The following is a 24,669-nucleotide window of genomic DNA, read 5'->3' as shown; positions in this document are numbered from 1 at the left end:
CAATTAATTTTGTGAGCTTTTGGACGAGAGAAATCATTCTTAATATCTCAAAGTAGAGTAAAATCTTTGTCAACAGCAAGTATCAAAAATCAATAATAATTTATAGAACAATCTGAAAGAGCTCTAATTTCATTTTACTTTTTGCATCAATGCGGGCTACTATTAGACAAAGATTTTTGTACTACCCTAGGGTTTAAATAAATATGTTTACAGCATCTATCAATTATGAATTTATGAGTGGAGTTGCATGTCTTTGCATTGCACACACTGAGTATTTATGCTACCAAAATGCCGGTCAAAATCTCTAAGTATTATATAGTACATTAAAATCGAAGTACTGTATGTGAAATAAAGCCCCCTGCTCTCCACAAGATCATCATACTGACAGACAGTTCTTTCAAGTGACATTACAAATGGGAAAACTGAGGAATACAAAGGTGTGTGACTTCACTGTAACGAGCACAAATTGTAGAAAACAATAAAATATAAAATCTGAACTCTTAAGCCTAGTTTACATTTAAAAATAAAGTCTGCAGAAATTAGTTTCATCACTATCATGCAACTTGCTTTTTTAAAATTATTTTATTGAGGTCATATTAGCTTATAACATTGTATAAACTTCAGGTGTCCATCATTATATTTCAGTTTCTGTATAGACTGCATCGTGTTCACCACTGAAAGTCTAGTTTTTATCTGTCACCATACACATGCACCCCTTTATTCCCCACTTCCCCCACCCCCTTCTCCTCTGGTAACCACTAATCTATTCTTCTTATCTATGTATTTGTTTTTCTTCCACATATAAGTGAAATCATATGGTATTTGTCTTTCTCTGACTTATTTCGCTTAGTATAATACCCTCAAGGTCCATCCATCTTGTCACAAATGGCATGATTTTGTCTGTTTTTACGGCTGAGTAGTTTTCCATTCCATATCTTCTCTATCCATTCATCCATTGATGGGCACTTGGGTTGCTTCCATCTCTTGGCTATTGTGAATAATGCTGCGATGAACGTAAGGATGCATAAATCTTTCTGAGTTGTTGATTTCATGTTCTTTATCTGGATAAATACCCAGTAGTGAGATAGCTAGATCATATGGGATTTCTACTTTTTTAAGGAATCTCCATACTGTTTTCCATAGTGGCTGCACCAGTCTGCACTCCCACCAGCAGTGAATGAGGGTTCCCTTTTCTCCACATCCTCTCCAACACTTGTTATTTCTTGTCTTGTTAATTATAATCATTCTGACGGGTGTGAGGTGACATCTTATTGTAGCTTTGATTTGCATTTCCCTAATAACTTGTGATGCTGAACATCTTTTCATGCGCCTGTTGGCCATCTATATACCTTCTCTGGAAAAATGTCTGTTCAGATCCTCTGCCCATTTTTTGATCAGGTTGTTCATTTTTTTGTTGTTGAGTTGTATGAGTTTTCTGTATATTTTGGAAATTAACCCTTGTTGGATAAATGATTTGCAAATATTTTCTCCCAGTTGGAGGGTTGTCTTTTTGTTTTGTTGATGGTTTCCCTTGCTGTGCAGAAGCTTTTTAGTCTGACGTAGTCCCATTTGTTTATTTTTTCTTTTGTTTCCCTTGCCTGAGAAGACACGGTATTTGAAAATATACTGCTAAGACTGATGTTAACTTTCTTTATTTTAAGGACATGACATAAATTATATTACCCTCTATCCTTTGATCAAAGCCAACTGTTTGTCATTAGAAATCTTATCTAAATTACTTCACCAACAGCTAGTAATTCCTTTTCCCACATACTGAAAGGGCATGTATAAGAGGAAACTACACAAAGTGGGGAAGGAACCACTGGAAAGGATCAGAGGGAAAACTTGCTAGGCTCACACAAAGCCAGGAATAGTTCATCTTATCACTAGCCAGGATGAAAAAAAATACAGCCCTATAATAAACAAGGTACTGAGTACTTAGTAATGGGGCAAAATTATGCTCCCAAGTTATGCTGCCCTGGTCTCACTTAATAAACCTTAAAAGCAAGCCTTGAGTGTTACTTAGCTGCATCCTCAAATAAAGCTCAAGAATATTTACAAGAATATAAAAACATCCAACATCCAACTAGGTAAAATTCACGATAACTGGAATCCAATAAGAAACACCAGTAGTGCAAAGTAGCAGGGAAAGAATGACTCATAATGCAAAGAAAAATCATTCAATCAAAACGGACAAAGAACTGACATAAATGTTTATAATAGCAGGGAAGGACATTAAAATATTTTTTATATCTGCATTGCATATGTTAAAAAAGGTAAGGAATGATTGAACGTGTTAAGTAGAGACATAGCAGATACAAAAAAAGAACCAAATCAAACTTCTAGACATAAGAAATACAATGTTTGAGACAAAACAACACTGGATGGGATTAAGAGCAGATCAGACATTGCAGAAGACGAGACTGGTGAGCTTGAAAACACAGCAATAGAAAGTATCCAAAATGAAACAAAGACAAGAAAGAAAAAAGGAAAAAAAACATGTGCTAAGCATCAGTGAATAACTTCAAGCAGCTGAATATATATGTTATTGGAGACTTCAAAGGAGAGAGTGAAGATGAGGGAGGACAGAAAAACTATTTAAAGAAGTAACAGCTGAACATTTTCCAAATTTGATGAAAACTATAAACTAATAGATCCAATAAGCTCAAGAACCCAAAGCATAAGAATTATGAGGAAAACTACACCAAGGCACATCATACTCAAACTTCTCGAAATCAGTGGTAAAGAGAAAAATCTTACACTGTAGCCAGAGAAAAAAGACACATTATATAAGAGCATTAGGAAGAATTGAGAAGAATGAATTGAATTGAGAAGAAATGAACTGACAAGAATGTTTTCTTGTCAAAAAACAGTGCACAACAAATGACAGTGGGACAACAGTTTTAAAGCATTAAAAAAAAAAAACAAAAAACCTATCAACTTAGAATTGTATGCCCAGCAAAAATACCTTTCAAAGATAAAGGTAAAATAAAGACTTTTTCACAAACATAGAAGCTGAAAGAATTCACCACCAACATTCCTGCACTACAAGAAATGCTGAACGAAGTCCTCGAGGCAGACACAAAATGATATCAGATGGAAATCTGGATCTATACAGAAGAAGGAAGAGACTGAGGAATTACAAATATGTGGTTAAATATAAAAATTATCTTTTATTTAAAAAAATCTTAAAAATAATTGACTCAAGGAAAAAAATAATTTATTGTGGGGCTTATGTGCAGAAATAAAATGTAGAACAACTATAAATGCTGGGAGGAAGAAATGTCTACGTTGTAAAGTATTTGTACTATGTGTGAAATGGTGTAATACTACTTGAAAGCAGACTGTGATTAAGTTAAAGAAAAATCAGTACAAACCAGCATTTTGCCCAGTTTTGTCAAAAATGTCTCCAGACATTGCCAGAAAATCCCCCGGGAGGCCAAACTGCCTTTGTTTGAGGACCACGGTGTAAATCTTAAGAAACCAACAAGAAAACACAACAGAAAGTTACAGCTAATGTGCCAACAAAGGAGGTAAAATAGAATCACAGCCAAAAATATCCAGTGACTCTAAAGAAGGCAGATAAACAGGAAAAAAGAGAACAAAGAACTGATGGGACAAATAGGATAAAAATAGCAAAATGGTAGATTTAAAGGCCACCTCAATGGCTCTTGTGATGGTTAACTGCATATGCCAACTTGACTGACCCGAGTGCCCAGATATTCAGTTAAACAGGATTCTGGGTGTGTCTGTGAGTGTGTTCTGGATGAGATCAACACGTGAATCAGCAGAGTGTGTAAAGCAGATTGCCCTCCCAAATGTGAGGGGGCCGCATGTGATTTGTGCGAGGTCTGAACAGAACAAAAGGCGGGGTAAGGGAGAATTCACCCTCTGCCTGACTGATAGGATGCAGCAGTGAACAAAGCATAATTCCAGCCTGTAAGGAGCTTACAGTTCATTAAAAGCAGTAGATGTTCATTAAATATTCTCTGAATCCACTCCAGATAGGTTCTTGCCTCCATCTCACCACCAAAACTGCTCTTATCTTGGTCATCGAAGATTTCCATGTTGCTAAATCTAATGGCCAATTTTCATTCTCCACCTTTCTTTACCAATCAGCTGGGTTTGACATAGTTGACTACTCTCACCAGCTCAAAACACTCCCCACCATCACTTGGCTTCCAAGACAAGACAGTCATCTAGTTTTCTTCTTATCTTTCTGACTGCTCCTTCTCCACTCCTTTGTTGATTCCTCTTCATCTCCCTGACTTAAATATTGGCACGCCCTGTGTTTAATGCTTGGACCTTTTCTCTTTCCTATTTTTCTCCAAATGATTACATACAGTGTGAGGACTCACATATTTACAGCTCCATCCCAGACCTCTCTCCTGAATTCCAAACTTGTATGTCCAAGTTCCTACTTGACATTTCCACTTGTATGTCTAACAGGTCCCAAACTGAGCTCCTGAGGCTTCTTCCAAAATCCATGCCTCTAAGAATAATCTTCCAAATCTCAGCTAAGAGGCACTGTATTCTCCCAATCGCTCAGGTAAAAAATTCTGGCATAATTGTACATTTATCCTTGTACATTTATCCCCAGCAAATCTGCTGTCTCTACCTTCAAAATACATTCAGAATATGAAAACTTCTCATCACTCTTACTGCTAATTTCCTAATTCAAGCCATTATCCTCTCTTACCTAGATTATTACAATAGCCCCTGACTAGTCTTCAAGATTCCATCCCTGCCCCTCCTTGGGTTTCTCTTACTATGGCAGCCAGAATGATCTTGAGAAAATGTTTAGGTCAGAACATGTCACTCCTCTGCTCAACAGCATCCAGTGGCTTCCCACCACTGACAATCAAAGCAAACGTCCCAGCTATGAGCTGTTAAGACTCTGTAATCTGGCCCCCAAGTGACTCTCTGACTTTGTCTCCGGACTCCTCGTGCTCCAGACCTGCAGTCTCCTGGCTGCTCCATCACCAACCCTGGCATGCTTCCACCTCAGGGCTGCAGCACTTGCTGCTACTCTGCTTGACTGCTCTTTCCCTCAGTTCCTTAGGGCATTTATTCCAAAGTCACCTTTTCTGTGAGGCTTTCCCCAGCTACCTTATTTAAAAATTCAATTCCTCTTTCACCTGAGCACTTACATCCATGTCCCTGCTGTAGCTTTGTTTTTCCCTTTAGTACTTACCACTACCTAACCTATCACATAGCATAGTTATCTTCTTTATTGTCTACCCCACTGGAATATAAGTTCAATGAGGCCAGAGACTTTGTGTTGTTTCATTGATGTACCCAGGGCCTAGGAAAATGCCCGGCACATGATAGCACATAATTAAAAGATCCAAATAGTTACGAGATTATACACTTCCTTGAGAAGTTTTCAATAAATATGAAATAATGAGAAAACTAGTTAATCTTTTTTAGTTTACATACATATATATAGTGGAAAGTATTTAAAAAATTAAACTTGAAATCTTGAATTATATACCTATATTTTTGACAATAATTATGAAAAACGTTATTAGAAATAAGTGAAATGAAGCATATTCTAATATTTGAAAAGTGATAATTAATTCAAGTTGAATAAATTTCTTTAATACAATATATAACAACTCCTAGGTACTCACCAGCAATAGTCACCTCTTACCGACTAAAGTCAGGTAAATAAATAGGTAATATATTCTGTGAAATTATAAAGCCTGTCATTTATTCTTTCTATATTTCTTCCTTTAAAAAATTCAACTGATATTTTCATCTTAAATAATTTCTTAGGATATTGGTACATCTTCACAATACAGTCTGATACATAAAAAAAGGCAGCAAAATAAGATAATTTTGAATACTAGGCTGGTTCAGGTTTTAATTTAAAAAATAGCAATTAAATAATGAAATACTTTATTGCACATATAAAAATATATACAATTAGTCTTACTAATTTAGAGATATTATTAGCTATTTCCTGATTTAAAGTGCGAAACTGAAACCCAATGAAAAGAAATCATACATGCTTTAACTATTTTCTCCAGATCATGAAGATATGTATGCTTGATTTGGCCTAGTTCTCATCTGCTAAGAGTCCACTGAGTAAATACTGCCCCCTAGCAACAGCAAGAAAGAATAGTGATATTTAGCATTTCATGAGGTATTTTCATGTGGTCTGGCAATGTCAAAATTAGAAATATCAATAAGAAAAACAAAGGCGGGGGCTCATTAACTTGATTTTGAAGAGCAGAAAATTATGGCTCAAAAACTTGTAAATGTATAGAAATGAAAAAGACTAAAAAAGGAACTATTTCTTATAAACTCTACATGAATCTTTTGTCAAATGAATTTTTTATTTATAAACATCACACGCTCTCTAATAATATTTCAATTAATAGTAACTAGAATATTTCAAATATTCTTACATAAAATCTTTTTCTTCTATTTTCCAAATTCTACAAGATCTTTGTTGTGTCTATGTCTGACTTACTCTTGTCCTCTCAGCTACGTATAGAACAACATGGCTGGATACAAAAGAAAATTTTCAAAAATCAAGAAAACGTTCCATTGAAGACGTGCATTGTTCCATTGTGCCACTCATTTTCAAAAGACCATTATGCGTTTCAACAATGAAGACTGATGATGGCTTACTAAGTCAGGATAAGCTCAGTGATGGGAAAGGGTTTCACATAAACAAATACACAGGACAGGCAGAAGCAGCCCTGAGCAGCTCTCCTTCCTGAGCAGTACTCTCGGTCTTGCAGCTTTTTAGATCTGGGGAAAACAGCCTCAAGTACAAAACCTGCCTTCCTTTCCATAACCACCAAGAAGGGGACAACAGTTAGGAGGTGAAAATTATAAATCTATAAGATAACAGAGTGATTTCTAGAGCAACTCTTTAGAATATTTTAAATAGAAAAAAATTGTTCTGATATTTCTGTGAACCAGTAACCAAAGCAAAAGATTATTTGTTGCTAAAATAAAGCCATCAATATACCTGCATTCTTATAGATGAAAACTGTTATGCCAGGTGCTATGGCAGAGACAAAGAAATATGAACATTGACTCATACACAAGCACAGAGAGATAAAACAAAGCAGGGCGGAATACAGTGCCTGGCACATCGCTGACTGTGCTGAATTAACACCATCTCCACTCTCGCCAGGGTCTGAAGTCAAGCTCACTGAACTTGAATTTCCAGGATACATGTCCCTGTTTTCTGATGATCAGAAAATTTTATCTGCATCTAAATCATCTGGCATTCTTTGACAGATCATTGATGGTAGAGTCCCCAGTGATAATGCAAGCTTTTATTTTTTTTAACTATCCCGGAAATTTGTTTGGTTTGAGACTTGAAACTTCTTAGAGGATCTAAGTCTTCTTTCCTCATCCAACATGTGCTCACATTGCATCATCATCATTTTTTAGAAAGCATTTTCATATATTTCACCTTATCTGAGGCTCTCAAGAGTGCTATGTGTCGTTAGGTAGCTGTTATTTATTTTTCCTAATTTATTGATGAGCCATCTGAGGCTCAAAGTGGGTTACTATGCCCAAGATCAGAGGTATGTAAGTTATAAAGCAGGCACTAGAATCCAGGACTCTGACTGCTGGTCTACTGTTCTTTATATCACACAAGGATGGTAGAGGAGACAGAAACAAGTTGGGTTATAAGTATTTTTCTATGTAACCTGGTAATATTACACTCTATATTCTAAATTGTGGGTAAATTACCTCCCATACTTATTGTGAACCCAACCAAAAAGCTTGTTTTGCAGTTTTAGTTTCAGCTTCCAGAGGAGCACATTACAGAACCTTCTGTGATGAAGAAAATGTTCTACAAATGTTTATATTTGTAAAAGAAAAACATTAAAAAAATCCTCAAATCCTAATACCCTAAAATAATAATAAATGATAAACATTACTCGATATATTTCTGTGCATATATAGCTAAAATTTTAGATAAATAAATATAGAAAACCTGGATCATACTACGCTTACTATTTTTATGAACATGAAAAACTTAAATTACATTCTCAAGCTTAAGTACTATCTATGATTATCTGTTCTGAAAGATGATAAAATTAGTATACTTATACATTCTATCCCTTCTCTGACTTTTAATATCTCAATTTTACATACTATTTTTACATCAAGGTTTATAACATTTACATTCTATACTGTAACATAATTAACAAAATTGTTTAGTATTAGTCCTATATTTAAACAAACTGAATGACCCACCCTGTCCTTCTAACCAGTTCCTTGAGTTCTTAGTGTTATTCAACTCCTTCCTGCTTGGATTTCATCATCTATTATTATTTTTATACTCTCTAAAAAAAGTTTCAGGGGGTTGTATTCCCTAAATTCTTCATGCTTACGTATGCCTATATGCTACATTTATGTGTGAAAGACAACTTGGCTATTATGCAATTCCTCAATCAACTTACTTTCTCTCAAAATTTTATACACAATTCTCCATGAATGTTGCTGTGAAATCTTATCTGAAATTCTCTTTGTGGTTAATATTTAAGTATATTTACCCTTTTCCATTTTATTCTGTATAATTTCCTCAAAACTATTCACTGTCATTGACTACGCTTATACTTTTATTCTGGTTTACGCTGTTTCAATGGCCTATTATTAATATAATATTTTCAGATTTCATTGGGCTTCACCAGCTCACTTTTCATCTCCTTTTGTTGACCTGTGACCTATTTTTTTTTTTTTTGTGAGGAAGATCAGCCCTGAACTAACATCCATGCCAATCCTCCTCTTTTTGCTGAGGAAGACCGGCCCTGAGCTAACATCTATTGCCAATCCTCCTCCTTTTTCTCCCCAAAGCCCCAGTAGATAGTTGTATGTCATAGCTGCACATCCTTCTAGTTGCTGTATGTGGGACGCAGCCTCAGCATGGCTGGAGAAGCGGTGCGTCGGTGCGCGCCCAGGATCTGAACTAGGGCCGCCAGTAGTGGAGTGCGTGCACTTAACTGCTAAGCCACGGGGCCGGCTCCCTGTGATCTATTTTTAAACTCTTTATTCTCTTCACTGAGCTCATTTATTTAAGTGATATCATGTTGTCTGCTATTTCTGTGAGATAACACAAGACTGTGTTTTTTTGTTTCTGTTTTTGTAAGTGGTTCTTTTATTTCTTTTCTCCTTCTTTCTTTCTCTCTTTCATTATTCATCTTCGAATGAGTCCAGCTTCCTGCTAAAGAATAAGTGTTAGTGGGTGGGGGGGTGGAGGTTGGGCAGGGAAGTTCATAATCTCCATTCAAAACTGTTGACTACATCATACCTCATTAACCCTCAGGGCAGGGTATACTGGACCCACTTTTGGTTTCTGAGATTCCTTTTTGAGCAGTTCTAATTATTTGTGAGGATTGCTAATTCATTACTTTTAAAGAACAAAGAATAAAGAGAAAATTGACTTATTCTTTTAAAAAATAGATGAAAATTCATTCTATCTTATAATTACCATGTAGGTCTTTGGATCCTTTTATAAATATGATATGTTATTGAAATCTCGGTGATCTTATTTTTCTTTTATCATGAAATATTTTGTTCTTTTATCAAAGTAGGAATTATTTTATCACCATTCATCAATTATTCCCAACTATGCTAAAAAAGACTAAAGTAATAAGAAAATAGAATGATGGAATCACCTAGAAAGATGGTACAATATTAAAATAAATCATCACTATTACCATCTTTCATTTTTCCTGCTGTCATCCAAAGTATTATATCATCTTTCTAGAAGATATAAAAGATATATGAGGACAGCATTATTATAGTCTATTTTTTTTGTTGTTTTCAATGAACACAGTTGAGAATTCAGAATTTTTCATTTTCCACCTTTACTAGCAAAGAGAAGAAAACTGACAGAGGATAATGTTTCACAATTATTAGACCAATCAGAAGATTGGTAGTGGTATTCTAGACTCTAGTGAAATGGTCACACTGGTCATACAAGTGAAATTTCAAACTGTAAATTCTCAGATGATGATATCTTAGAAGAATTTCCTCAAACACAAGAATCAGAGTAAACGATAAGTTAGCCTTTGAATGGGAAGGACCTCATCACACAATATTTTGCAACATGAACCTGGACCATCCTCTTTCACTAAAAAGATGTGTGAGAGTAATCTTTAATTTTTTAATGATATTTCTGCACTAAAATTTTATACAATTTAAGTGGACAAATGCTAAAGGTAGGTGTGTTTACAAAGTGATCAGAAGGAAATAGATGATTAGAAAGAAAAGACATCATTGGATTTATCATAAAAATGAAAATATTTTGCAATTATGGAACAAAGATAGCGGTTCTCCAACAAAGTTATGAGCTCTATCAATATTTTGTTCTGATAATTGTATTTTGACCATGCAAATACAAGAAGAAGAACCAGAAATAAGCTAGAATCTATTAGAGATGTATTTGAAATCTGGAATCAGTATTTCTAAGATGGATATGCTCCAGGTTCATGCATGACAGATGAGCAGTAAGTTCAAAGCACACACATTTCAAAACAAGGAATATATGGAATAAAATTTTAGGTTTGCTATGTTTAAATCCTTACTAAAATTTTTAATAAAGTTATTTTTACTATGCATTTATTCTACTTCTGCAAATTATTTTAAAAAATGATCTAAACATATAAAAATAATTTAAAAGGTCCATTAGACTTAGATGATAAATGGTTAATTTTCTTTCCCTTGTATACCAAAGGTTATATTAGTTACATCTTTTGCAAATAATGATTTCCCTAATACTAAAAAAAAGAAACAAAGAAAACTAACTGCATAAACATACCTTTCTCTATTCTAACTTGACTTACAATATTGAACTGAAAAACTATAAAGTAGAAATTAATAATAAAATCACGTGGATAATTTAATGGTTCTGAGATTCACATTATCATTTTGGGGAAGGATTAGCTATACTTCCAGAGTACCTTTCAATCATCTCACTGAAAACTAAAAAAAATTTTCAAACAGAATTAATTTTAATTTACTTTAAGTAAAAGACTATAAAACACGCTATATAGCACTTTCTGAGAGATAGAAAAGTACCTTAAAAATCAAGCTAATAAAAAAGGTTAAAATTCAAAGTGGTAAGTGGCAATCTCACCAACTCAGACAAACAAGAAAGTCTTTATTGTTATTAGCATCATATTTCCTCTGGCAAAGTATTCATTAACTGATGCAATAAAATAATGTATCCATTACAGCTTGTAATATAATGCTTTTCTAAATGTAAATCATATTAATATAACCAAAGAAATAGTGCAACGTGATCAGACTCTAATAATGATAAATAAAACAAAAACACCAATAATGGTTAACCCCTTAACACTTACTATGTTCCTGGAACTGGACTGCACAGTTTATATGTATTATCTCATTTAATCTTCATAATAATCCTCTGAGTTACTGTAATCAACATTATCAGTAAGAGGACTGTGGATAAGAGAAACTAACTTAAGAATTTAGCTAGGGAGTTGAAGAGTCAGGAGTAGAAGCCCAGCCACTGGACACCAGTATCTGAGTGCTTAGTCGCTATCCCAGCTTTCTCCAGTTGTGGTCACGGACCCCTGGGGATCTTCAAGACCCTTCAGGGGCCACAAATTCAAAGCTATTTTCATACCAATACTAAGATATTTTTGTTCTTTTTTACTATGTTAACATTTGTGCTAATGCTGCAAAACCACTGGCGGATAAAACTGCTGGCACCTTATCACAAACCAGGACAGTGGCAGTAAAGTATAACAGTCATATTCTTGTAAAGGAGTAAAAATTACTAATTGTATTATATATCTTTCTAAATGTTTCATGAGAAGACAAACTGAGAAGTGTGCGTAAAGCACGTGTACTGTGTAATGAAGTACAAAGATTATCTCGAGAAAAGCGCTTGGACAATTGTTGGAGCTTCGAGTCAATGTAGGTGCTTTTTACTTCAAAGAATGACATATAAACAATGATTTTTTTCAGGCTTGGATATTTGGCAGACATTTCTCAAAAACGAATGAAATGAGCCTGTCACTTCAAGAAAAAAATCTAGCTGTCGGGTGAAGATTAGAATTTTGGAAAACTTGTATCTGCCACTCTGAGCTTGGCAGCTTCCCAATACTTAACGACTTTTTAAATGAGATTAGTGGTGATCTTAGCAAACATGATTTTTTTCATATTGTATAATGAACTGTTGCATAGTTGAAAGATCTGCGTAACTTAGCGAACCAATATTTTCCAAATGAACAGAGCATGACACTACAAAATCATGCATGGGTAAAAGCCATTCAAAGTGCAAGACGGATGGATTTGAATGTAACAGAGTATGAAAGGTTCACTGATATGGTTTTAGATTGTACATTGCAACTAAACTTTAAGAAATTACCACTGTCTGAAAGGCCCTCTGCCAGCTACACACCTGCCTGAGCCCAGATTTTCTTTATATACTTCAACCCAAACAATGTATCACGATCGATTGAATTCAGAAGCAGATGTGAGAATCTAGTTTTCTTCTATTAAGTAGAGATTGCAAAAATATAAAACAATACTACTCTTCCACTATTTTTGTTTGTTGTGGAATACAATTATTTTTCAGAAAAATATATTATTTTGGTTAACATGCAATGGTTTCGTTACTGTCATTTTTAAATAATTAATACTTAAGTATTTCTTTAAATGTCCCAGTAAATATTGATAGATATAACCCACATAAACAAAACTCTTTGGGATCCTCGATAATTTTTAAAAATGTAAAGGGGTCCTGAGACCAAAAAGTTTGAGAACCACTGCATTATGCTATACTTCCTTTCACTTGTCTCGCAACCAGTATAACATCAGATTGGAGAGAGATGGGGGGGATTCAAGTGAGGATTTACTAAGTAGGGAAACCTGCTGGATATTTAACTTGTGTGTATGTGTTCTCAGCAAAAAGTTACCAAAATGTTACTTTATCATTCCCCATAGAGTTAATAAGTCTTTGGTTTCTAAGATAGGGGCCCTTTCTGAAAGGTAATTAAGCTCAATAAGAAAGAAAGCTCAATAAGCCATTTGTATTCAAGGGCGTTAAAGAATCCCAGGTCAGCAGAAAGGGGTTAGGACTACTGTCAGACACCAGAACAGTAGCCAGACAAAAGGACGCATCCCAGCACTCCACAGATGGACCAGCGCAGCTTAGTGGGGACTTCTGTTGTGGGAGATTCTAAATATGGGGCACTTTCCTAATTTACCCTGTAACCACACCTTGATAAAATCTGAAAAGCTCATTATCAGTATACTGTCTCCTCTTTAATTACAATCTAAAATTTTAATTCATAACAACACGAAGGCCAGGAATGAACGAAAGAACAAATGAACAAACAGATAAATACACAAATATTTCTGAGCAATCCTTTCACATTTTCTGTTAGTACAAACTCAGTTGAACATAACTTCTGACAATGGTAGTGATAAGCTTTTAAGGGAGGAGAAAATCAGTGATGCTATAAGCATCCAGTAAGACTGCAGTTAAATGACAATGGTCTGCTAGCATGCTTCTTATCACTGAATTGTTAGCTTTATCTTTAGCAGTGACAGCAGGTTCAAAAGGCACACATAGCACTGAAATACAGCCCTTATCAATTTCCTTAACGGCCACCTGACAACTTCTCATAATTTGCAAGTTGAATGCTGTTCATGGTATTTCAGAAAAATAGTTTCCTTAAGAACGAAGAAGCATACTCTCCTGTTCTCATGTAAAGGGCTTGGTATATTTTCAGAAGCAGAAACATACACCAAGACAAAATTGATAAAAATAACCCTGGCCCCAATTTTGCCAAATACACATTACTCACCCTATTTCTATGTAAATCACATAACTACCATGACATACATAATCTAAGCATTACATCAGTGCACAATGCTCCTAACTATTCCAGCTTCAGCCGTGCTCAGTATTCGGCGTTCTGTGACCCGCAGCAAATGGAAAGGAGCCAGGAATCACAGTCCCTCCTGCGATGGGAGCCTGCGTTTCAGTGATGGAAGATTAATGAGGGCTTACTCTGATAGGGCCAGTTATTGAGCAGGAAACTCAGTTTGGGATCTCATTATCAAAGGACCCACCTTTGCCCTTAATGAATCCTAGCCAGTATTGTTGTTAGAGGTGCAGAAAGTCACCTAAACAATTATTTTAATGGTAGAACACTGAAGATAATTAAGGAAAAAAGAAAAACACTGCATATGTAAACTAATGAAACACAACCAAAAATACGTGATCATTAATAGAGTAAGAAAAATGTTAGAAAAATTCTCCATTTCATCACACCCCTCCCACCACTATTCATTGTTAACAATCTCTACGTTAAAAACATCAAATTTGTTTTTAAAATTAAATTTGGGAATATTCTCAACATTTTCCTATTATGTACAGATTTGAGAAACAGGCCAACGAAATACAACAAAGAAACAGGATGAAAGATTTCATAACACGATCTTCCTATTAACATTATAACTTTGTCAAATATCTTTCATTTTGCCCATTCTCTGTGACAAGAGAATAGTTGCGGAGAAGGGAATTTTCTCCAGGTTAGAATATATTCTCTTTTCCCTCATTTCTCTTTGTTTACTCTAGGATTCTCAATAGTGACAGAACTGTTCCCTAAAAGGGGTTTGGAAATATACGTCGAGTCATTTTTCAGGAATATGTTTAAGCATTTTATCGTCACAATGATTAGGGATCACTTCAGGCAATCAGTGGCTGGGGGCCAGGATGCTCAGCATTTGCCATGTACTGGACATTCTCATCCCACAAGGACCTGTCCCCCATTCCACACGACTTATTAATGTCTCATGAGACTAATCACACTACATATATCAGTCAATATTACCTTCATAATAATACTAGAATTAAAGAGTTTTTACAAGAAGTTACACAAAAATGTCCCAGCAATTATAGGAGGGGTCATAATGGAGAGGGAAGCATAAATAGAATAAAGGCATCATATCGAAAGTACTGCATAATTAATTCATCCTGTGTAGCAGCACATTTAACAAACACCAATGTATCCTCCACCCAGATTTAGCAGACATTAACATTTTGCCACAAGTGCTTCAGAAATTTTTTAAATCAAGATAATATATTATCAATAGAATGGAAGGCCCCTTTGTATCACTCCTTAATTCGAATTCTTTTAAAAATGTTTTGTACTTTCTATAACTTCTGTAAGAATTCTTTCCTAAGAAAGAAATTATAAACATGACATTCCATATTTAGGTCTTCTAGTCAATCTAGAATTTATTTTATTTTTATGCATGGTGTGAGACTGGCTTTGATTTCTCCCCTCCTCTCCACAGTTACCCAACTGTATCAGGGTATTTATTCAATAATCCTTTCTTTTCTAATTGATTTTCTTTTCTAATAGACCCATCGTTGTCATATACCAAATTCCATATACGGGTGGGTCTGTTTTGTGTTTCCTCTTCTGTTTTACTAGATTATATGAATATCACTGCATTAGTTTTCTTTTGGTTAATATTTGCCTGACATATGTTTTTTATCTCCTTTTTGATTCATATCCTTAAGTTTTCATTTCTTATAAATAGCATATAGATGGATTTTTAAAAATATCTGAAAATTTGCTTTATTAGGAAATCTAATTAGCTTACATTCTTTCTATATTTTTACAGGACTGGTTGACTTTTCTTTGTTCCACACACCCCCTTCTATGGGTTGAGAAGTAACACATTCTCTTTCTATTCTTTTAGTGATTACCATTACATTTAATATGCATTCTTGTACTTCTGCATTTCTTGTGAAGAGAGACACTGACTGCCTTTTGTTCTAGATTATATTTTCAAATATGTTTGTATAAAAACAGCCTTGGAAAATACAGATAGAATCTCCCTTTGCAGCAAAGGACAGGTTTCTTATAAACTTGGAAGAAAAAGATAGCGTCTCTCTCCCTCCAGAACAAAGAGAAGGCATGCTGTCTACTTAAAAAAAAAAAATTCAAACACCCTAAGCTCAGAGTTCTTCTCCTTTAATGCAGTCCACCATATACGCAGGTATCATCCGGACCCCATGTTGTCTCTGTGGGATTTGGAGGCCGGGAAACCACACCAATGCGCTAATGCTCATGCTGCCTGCTGTGCTAAGTGATGAAGTCCTCTGCCTCTGACCCAGGAGTCTTAGGTTTTCTGCCAGGATCCTCGAAACAGTAACAGGCTCATTATTAGCTTTTACATAGGGTGAAATCAAATCCCAGCTCTGCAAGGGTCCCTGACATGATGTCTAACTATAACAAGCGTATTTATCTTCCCCTCAAGTAATGCCATTATGGAGAATTTTATTTCCACATTTGATTAGATTTACAAACCTGTGAGGATTAGAGGCGTGGTTATTTAAAGAGGGTGGAGTAGTGCTTGGCACAGTCAGCACTCAGTACACGTTCACACTACTATGTTTTAACAGTGGTTTTTCCTCACCACTCCTCATACCATACTCAGAGTTCCATTTTTGTGATTAACTAAAGCAGAGATAAATTATTCTTCCTTTTGTGATTCCTTTCTTAGTACCATCTATGTTCATGAATACATCTAAAGATTTTATCAGACTGTCTTCATAATTCCATCTATTTTTCCAAAATATGATGTATTCTTCTTGTCAACCTGTAACACTGACTGAACCAATGTAGTTTCCTGTTCAGCACCGAGCACAATTAGGTGCTTTCAAGACAATGTTTTGAAAATAATTATCCCTTCTTTTAGTCTGTATCTTAGTTATTAGTATTTTTTCCCTCAAAAATCTAACACTATTACCAACTCAGCAGTCAGCTCCTCTATAACGTCTTCAACTCTTAGCCATAAGATTTAATCTAGTATTGTCTTGTATTATATCTCACATTTATAATGTGAAGCAAGAAAGGACGGGTTACATAAAAATGAATACTTACTATGATAATATGTATACTGGTTAATTTTTTATAAGGTTTTTCATCTCTATCCATAATTATAGAGCTTGTCCTTATTTTACTTCTGTTTGTTTTATAGTCTGCGTATGTTCTTTTCAGAGCCATCACTGAATAAGCGATGTACTCAAACGAAAGGTATTTCTCCATAAGCCTAGAAGCAAATGACACGGTCTACGTGAGGGATGGCCATTTTAGGCCTGGTGATCACGTCACAGCTCAATACTAAGAGCTGTGAACTTGGGGTAAGTAGACCTACGTTTTAGTCTCTACCCTCCCAATGTGAGATGAACTAGAGTGGGGCAGAGGGTTGTCAAATGATGTAAGTTAAAGTTTCAGTTCTGTGACTAGTTTTGTTACCTTCTCAAACATCAAATTTCTTATCTATTAAATGGCGAAATTATCTGCTCCGTGTACTTTACAGATTTGTTTTGAGAATCAAATGAAATAATATTTATGAAAGTATTTTTAAACTTCAGAGCACTCTGCAAGTATTTATACTATAAATGTTAGTGTTAACACTGTAAATGCATTAGTTGAGTGTTAATATAAACATTTTCACCCCTAATCTTACCATCAATATACAGGCCTCTGGACTGAAGCCTCAAGAGGAAAGACACGATCAGAAAACAAAGAAAGTTAAGATGGAATAAGGAGATCTCTATCTCAAAAAGTGTTCTTAGAAGTTTATAAAAACCTGTGACACGGGAGTCCAAGCGCCCTTTATAGGAGGTTTGACTCCACATCACATACCACAGATGAGCAGCAGGCTGAGCTACAGCCGGCTAACCTTTGAGAGTTAGCTCTGACTTTTGGTTTGATGTGGACTACCAAGAAGCTAAGGGATAAGCTAGAATCTGGCAAGGCTTCCAAGGTAATACACCAAGCAAAACAAAAGCAGCTGCTTAAGAATTCACTCAGGTTCAAGTTTCTTACTTCTTCAAAGACAGGCCTGAATATCATTAAATCCAAGAGAAAACCCTTCACAGCACAGTTTAATACAACACTCATACTAATGAGTTTTTCAAAACAATTTGATAGTATCAAGAAAAATAAGATACCTATCCTTTACTTAAGGTGAGAATATGGAAGGAACCACACAAACTTGATCACACAAGGCTACAATTAGCAGCAGGAACTTGTTTAGATATATGGACTTCTATGATACCAAGACTTTAAAAACAGTACTCTTTTGTGCTGCCAATTTCTGCTTTATTTTTTACCTCCTGTTCTATTAATGCACCGTGTACTTACATCTGGAATAAATCCAATCTCATTGAGATGATTGCTCAGCTCTGGATCATGGAATGCAATCATCTGAGAGAACACAGTCAGGTACTCTGAAATGATAACAAAGTTTAAGACAATCATCGTTTTTACACAGTATTTAAAATAAAGACATTAAATTCATCTAAATTACAGTTTTATTTATATTTTGAATGAAATTTAATTTCTCCATAAAGAAAATATACTTTAATAATTTTCTGTTTTGTTACCACTTTAATCACTTACTGATATTAAACAAACATACCAAAAAGCTACGCTACAACTTATTTTCTACCTTCAGAGCTATCAGTTCATTTCTTGAATTGCAAATTACACACCTGATGAATGATGTTTTCCTATTAAATTCAACAAACACATTTTCTCTAGCAATATTAAATGTCTCGCATTTATTGTATGTTCAGAAAGTGTAACAGATATTTAAATAGGGAACAACACTTTATAAGTAGTCACAAATAGAATAATTATGCCTCAAATTTGTTTATATACACAGATGTACGCATTTGTTCCAGTTCTATTTATTTCCATCTAAGACTGCATGTAGCACATTTAGGAATAACATCTGAAATTTATATAATGTTATAAACCAATATTACCTCAGTTAAAAAAAAAAGAAAATAGGTACACAGTAGGTAATTAAACATATCTGCTGTTGACTCTACTCCTAATTCAGAAGGTTCAGGTGGAATATGATGAATATTTCCTTATTTTTTCCATTGTTTCAACAAATTACTATTCTTGCCCATTTACTCACCATGTACTAATCTAAACAAGATACTGGCAACAGTCGACTCAAGGGGAAGTAACTATCATACTTTTACTCATTAGAAACAGAAATTAACACATATTTCAAAGAGCTCAACTTCTTTTCTTCTTGAGATTGAAATGACAATAACTCAATGAAAGTTTTCCCTTTAATTAATAACCTCAACTCTTTCCTTCAATAAAGTAGATCTATTTTTCAAACCAACTATTTGGTGAAAATAATCTCTAAAAATAATGTCTGCCTTTCTTTTCTAGTTTTTAAAGTTCTTTATTTTTAACATTTCAAGAAATGGTACTAAATCCTTTACAACCTGTTAGTATAAGTAGCCTTCCTCCATTTTCCTCAGTTAAAACTTTGCTTCTAATGACCACAATGTATTTTACAGTTGTTTGCCTATAAGCAGTATTATATATTTTACAAAGAGAAGCATCAAGGTCAAAAAGAAAAGTGGAGGTAGTACTGTGTTCAAGATACCACGATTAAGCTGAATTCCAGAGCTAATGTGAACTTTACCCATGGGTGCTAGATAAAGAATGGGTATTTGATTAATACTTTTTCTTGATTTGATGTTTATTCTACTGTATCAGAATTCATTCTATCTATCCACTGTCTCATCTTTGCCTCTAAGAATGAGAAAGTTACAATTCACAGCAGCTTCAAGAGTCACAGACTAAAGTGGTGACCCAGGACAGACCCCAAGGCCCCAGGGCACTTCTAGACTTGATTTTTCTTTAATTTTTTTTTTCTACTTCTAATTAGTAGCGGTATGTTTATAGTCCTAATCTACCCAGGAGCTAGAGGTATGCAACATCAACAGTCATATGCATTCAAGTGTATGTTGATAAAAGCATATAGTTATTAACTTTTAAAAAGCATGCTTCATTTTAAACCAGAAAATCATGCTTCAGGTAATCCTCCACAGCTATGCTCCAGTTTATTAAATATTGTTCTTATTTAAGCCTGACAAAAGATAATTACTATGTGGGATTACATGGTTAATTAAGGATCTACTGAAGAAACCTAACCTGTCATGAAAATATTTTCCTTGTGTTCTGCCAAACATTCATGGCTAGATTTATATGACATACGATATGTGTTATAATTGCATATATATATAAAATCTGTGCAAATACATATAGATGTATATGTATAAAATACACATATATATGTATAAAATACACACAAATAAATATACCTATACATTTATATATTATTATATGCTATATATTATTTCCTATATGCAAATATAAGTTATAAGGCTGGCATAAATTTTGGTTGCTCAGGACAGGCTTTGGAATGAGATATACTACGGCTTGTTATATTCAGAAAAATTTCTATAAAGGAGGGATATGACAGAACTGGATGAAATCAGCACTATGTCATATTTTAAGTTATTTCAAAAATTCACTTAGAAGTTCCCTAGAGTAAATTAAAAAAACCCTGAAATGCATATGTCCTTTGATTTGTAAACCAACTTGAGAGAATTTAAGGGTAGCTACAGAAAAGCAGACCAGTAGTCCAAATAAAACAAAGGATTCCATGGATATTACTGCTGACTCTTTTAAAATGTTCATGAAACACTCTAATTGGGATTTATAATAATGAAGATATGCATCTACAGACATAAAATAACCCCCCAAATAGTATTTTGTAACTAATGGGTCACCCATGTAACGGTAAATGCTATTCTTCGTCAAAAAAAAATGAAGGTATTTATGAAATTTCCCCTTAAACTTCAAGTGAAGTTTAATGTTGCACTACTGCACAAAATCATGTCTAATATAAATTTTCTGTGTTTTAATGAAACTTAATACCTTTTTATTTTTTGCAGTCAGATATAAAGTGAAAATAAATTCTTTTTCCCTTCTAATCCCTCCCCATATTAAAAATTCTTATTCCTTTCCTTTAAAATGGCTTCTTGTTACATACTTTAAAATGACAATCCACGAAGAATTCAGTGTAAAGATATTATATGATACTATCACATTTTTGAGCAGCTATTTATAAACTGTTTGTTTTCAAAAGAATTTTCATCAAATAGATATACAGATGCAATTTCAAAAAGTCCCACACATGAGTATCCTTATTTTTTCCTTTTTGACCAGTCTTTCTGCTTTCATTCTCTTAGCTAGGGTAAGAAGTTGAAGGATGATGGGCAACAGATTTAAAGCAAAAGGTTTCCTCTGCTCACAAATCAAAGATGGCATTCTCAGTTCTATAACTATTTGTTATTTTCCATTAGGCTGTTAGTTTATGCTGAAGATGATTAAGTATAGATAAATATGCAGAGACATTAATCTCTTATCAACTAAAATGTGCCCAAGCTACAGCATTTGGTGATATTTTGACTCATAGCACTCAAAAGAAGTCAAAGTTATTTTACTGTGTGAAAATTAATAAACAGAAACTTCATTATAATGGAGTTGGGAGGCCAAAAGAGGGAGCTCTCACGCCCTACGCTGATAGCTGAGCCCAACAGCAGGAAGAAAGACTTCCTCTTGACGGCAAGAAGCTCAGCCAGTGAGAGACTGTCACAACTCAGCAGGGGAGTTTGAACACTCTGAACTCTTTGTTCACAAGAGCCCTCCCAACCTCCTCTTTCCCTCCATGAAAGAGTTTCTCCTCCCCTTGCCGCTGGGGACTTGTGCGTGGCTTGCCACGGTTGCAGACCCCAAACTGCAATTCTTTGCTGATCCTGAATAAACCCGTTTTTGCTGGAGAAATAACTGGCTGTCTATTTGTTTAAGGTCAACAGCTGCAAATGCATCCAATTAGATTATTTCCTATTACAAAGTTTGCCAGCTGTAAAATCTGGCTTACTGTCTGAAGTCACAAGAACAAGCATCAACCTTTATGTCTAAACGGGAAGAAGGGAGTTCAAAAGACAAAAAAAAAAAAGAGAAAGGTAATTTTTAGGACTACATTGGTGAGCCATTTTCTTTTTTGCTCACACACCCTGCTCTGATAAAAAAATCTATGAGTAAACTCACTCCATGCCTCAGGGCAGTGCTCGTAATATTTCTAGTAAAGGTAGAAAATTTCTGTCTCAGGAAAAATATCCTTAGCCACATGATGCAAGAACATTCTTGAAAATGGCAAGGCTGTATGCTCAATGTATTTCCTACTCTCTCCCAATATCCTACCATCAAGTCATCCATGACAAAGATGTGCATTAAACTGGAAATATGCAATGCACTGTTTTTCCAAATATATAAACCCTTATAGTGAAGTTGCACATTCTCTCTCCCTGTCACTGTTTGATGAGAAAGATTTATATTATACTCCCATTTTGACAACTGGACTTCAGACTTTGATGTCTGTCTTCCTTCCTCCCTCCCCCTCAAAGACTTATTGAATGTCTATGTATAGTATGACCACATATTTACTTTATCCGAGAGCCCAGCTGCACCTGCAGACTCAAGTGTCTGGTGCAGTTAATGCTCCTTTTAACTCTCAAAAATATCACAGTTTAGTTATATAGTCATCCTAGTTACATGTGGCACTACATTAAATGCTAGGGATGCAGTAAAGAAGATACCACTCTTGCTCTCAAAGGATTTAGAAACATATAGAGGTAAACAGAAAACTGGGGAAAATTTTTACCCAATTTCATTTCCCAGGTTTATATGGTACTTCCCTCTATCTTTCCCTTTCTGACCTGTAGGATCCACATCTTCAATGGTCCAAGTATGGACTTGCCTTGGTTTTACAAACAGTACAAGAATATGTTAATGTTGTGGCAAAATTCCAATAGCTGTTTTAGTGAACAATCCACAGCAGAATGACATCAAAGAACAGTTTAAGTTTTATAGGCCAGTTTTCTGGGCCGCTCCTTTCTCAAGCACAAAATGACACTAAGGTATAGTTGGGTTTTCCACGAAGGATTAGTTCCCATTCTTAATAACTAAATGGCTGCTTCTCTTCACTGGCCAGAAGCTGCCTTTTTTCTCTTCAACAGCCTAAAGTACATCTGTCCTGCAAGTTATAAGCCTGTTTTGCAATATCTCTGAAACTCTAATCAATTTGTTCCTTGGAAGTCCCTCCATCTTTTTCAATCCAGCTGGTATTCTAAGCCTCTGAATCTCAGAGTAATCATAGTAATCTTAGATCTTCTGAGGGCCAACCCTGAGCTGTTAGTCAGTATATTACCTTTCTAAGATCCTATGTGTTGGTACTTTATCAACTCACTAGTAATGTTGCTGGGAATAATTTGATAGTGCCAAAAATGATAACGAATATTCATTTAGGCCAAAAGTAATTAAATTTATCTTCTTAAAAATGTCTGCAGGTAATAAGTTAATAGGACCATGGTTAAAAAAACAAACACAACTGGATATCTTGACTAAACAGATATTTTTTTTCTCTTCTGTAAAAGCCAAAATATTTTAGAGTCTTATGAGTATGTGAATGCCGTATTTTATAAAAAATTTTAAAATAAAAAATATTAAAGTTCTGTTAGTGTATAATTATAAAAAATATTTTTTTCAAAGAACATTTAAAATTGCTATTGAATACAGAAACATTTGGTTTCTGTAGAGAAAATTAAACAACTAAATGAGTGTGCAATTCTACAATTAGCTGTTGAAATGATTGGTTTCATATGACATAGGATTTTTCCAAAATTTGTGGGGGAAAAAGTGTTCATGTGATATTTATGCCAATCAAAACCAATGTTACTTTGAAGTCTAAAGCCTAAAACACCTTAAAACAAAGGGGGAGAGAGGATGAACAAAGAGGGAAACCAATACAATGGGAGCTCACTATTGCTAATTCCAAGCCCACAGCAAACTTTCTGAAGAAAAGTAAACCACTGTTCTTCCATAAACTGTAGCAACCAATGATCAGTGTACTGTCCCAGCTCCTTCTTTAGCTCTCCATCCCTCTCTTCCTGACTCCATGTACCAGGTTTGATGACTGGCTGTTTGATCAGCCCATTGTGTACTTGTCTGACTGCAGTCCTCTTTCTTAAGAATGTCTTTCCATTTTTTCACTAAGAAAATTCCTAATCAAATTTCAAGTTCATCAATAAGTGTCCCCTCTTTTATAAAACCTTTCTAGAAATCCCATCTGTTCCCTTTGCCACCAAAAACAAAAAAAAAAATCAAAAAATCAAAATAACCTCCCCCACTTTTTCTGTGCTAATTCAGTAATATGTACACTTATTTCATTGACTTATAATTAGTTATTTTCATATTTATTTCCTATACTGGGCTATAAAATTCCTTGGAAAAGGACTGAATGTTATTTACCTTAAGAACCTCAATTCCTTAAGCAGTACTTGGCACAGAGTCAGTGAAGGGCATTACTTATAGAAGGACTAAATTAATTGAAACTGCTTTTTTTTCTTATAAAACATATATGGTCAATATAAAAATTGAACAAATAATTTAAAGCACCTTGTCTGTTGTTTCTTGAGAAAATATCCATGCTACATTTTTCCAATTGAATTATCAAGATTTCAAACACAAATTTATAGAAATTATAACAGAGAAAATTATTAATACTTAGACAAATAAACCGTAAATAATTGTGGAGAGGTCTTTTAATTATAATATTGAATGTTAAAATATATTACTGATTTATCAATCAAACTAAGTAAGAGTCTTTTTGGCTTTTCTGACTTTTGGCTTTTCTGTCTCTCCAAATTCATGTTGTGTATACTATGGTTTCTCTTGTATTTTCATA

The 24,669-nt window shown here is 34.6% G+C and overlaps 1 protein-coding gene across 8 annotated transcripts in view; it reads right to left on the bottom strand.

Moving 5' to 3' along the window:
- Window positions 1-24,669, bottom strand: part of TBCK (TBC1 domain containing kinase) — a 213,167-nt gene that overhangs the window by 96,801 nt on the left and 91,697 nt on the right. For all 8 annotated transcript variants that reach the window (XM_087437764.1, XM_087437761.1, XM_087437765.1 and 5 more), the window contains one exon: window positions 18,189-18,274. In XM_087437764.1, coding sequence (XP_087293890.1) covers window positions 18,189-18,274 — 86 coding nt within the window. The remainder of the gene's footprint in view (window positions 1-18,188; window positions 18,275-24,669) is intronic.

This window comes from Ceratotherium simum, chromosome 12, assembly GCF_057802395.1.
Source record: "Ceratotherium simum simum isolate JZ-2026a chromosome 12, ASM5780239v1, whole genome shotgun sequence".
In the NCBI taxonomy this organism is placed as follows: Eukaryota; Metazoa; Chordata; class Mammalia; order Perissodactyla; family Rhinocerotidae; genus Ceratotherium; species Ceratotherium simum.
The sequence above is the reverse complement of the archived record's forward strand: the minus strand, read 5'-3'. Positions and strand labels throughout refer to the sequence as shown.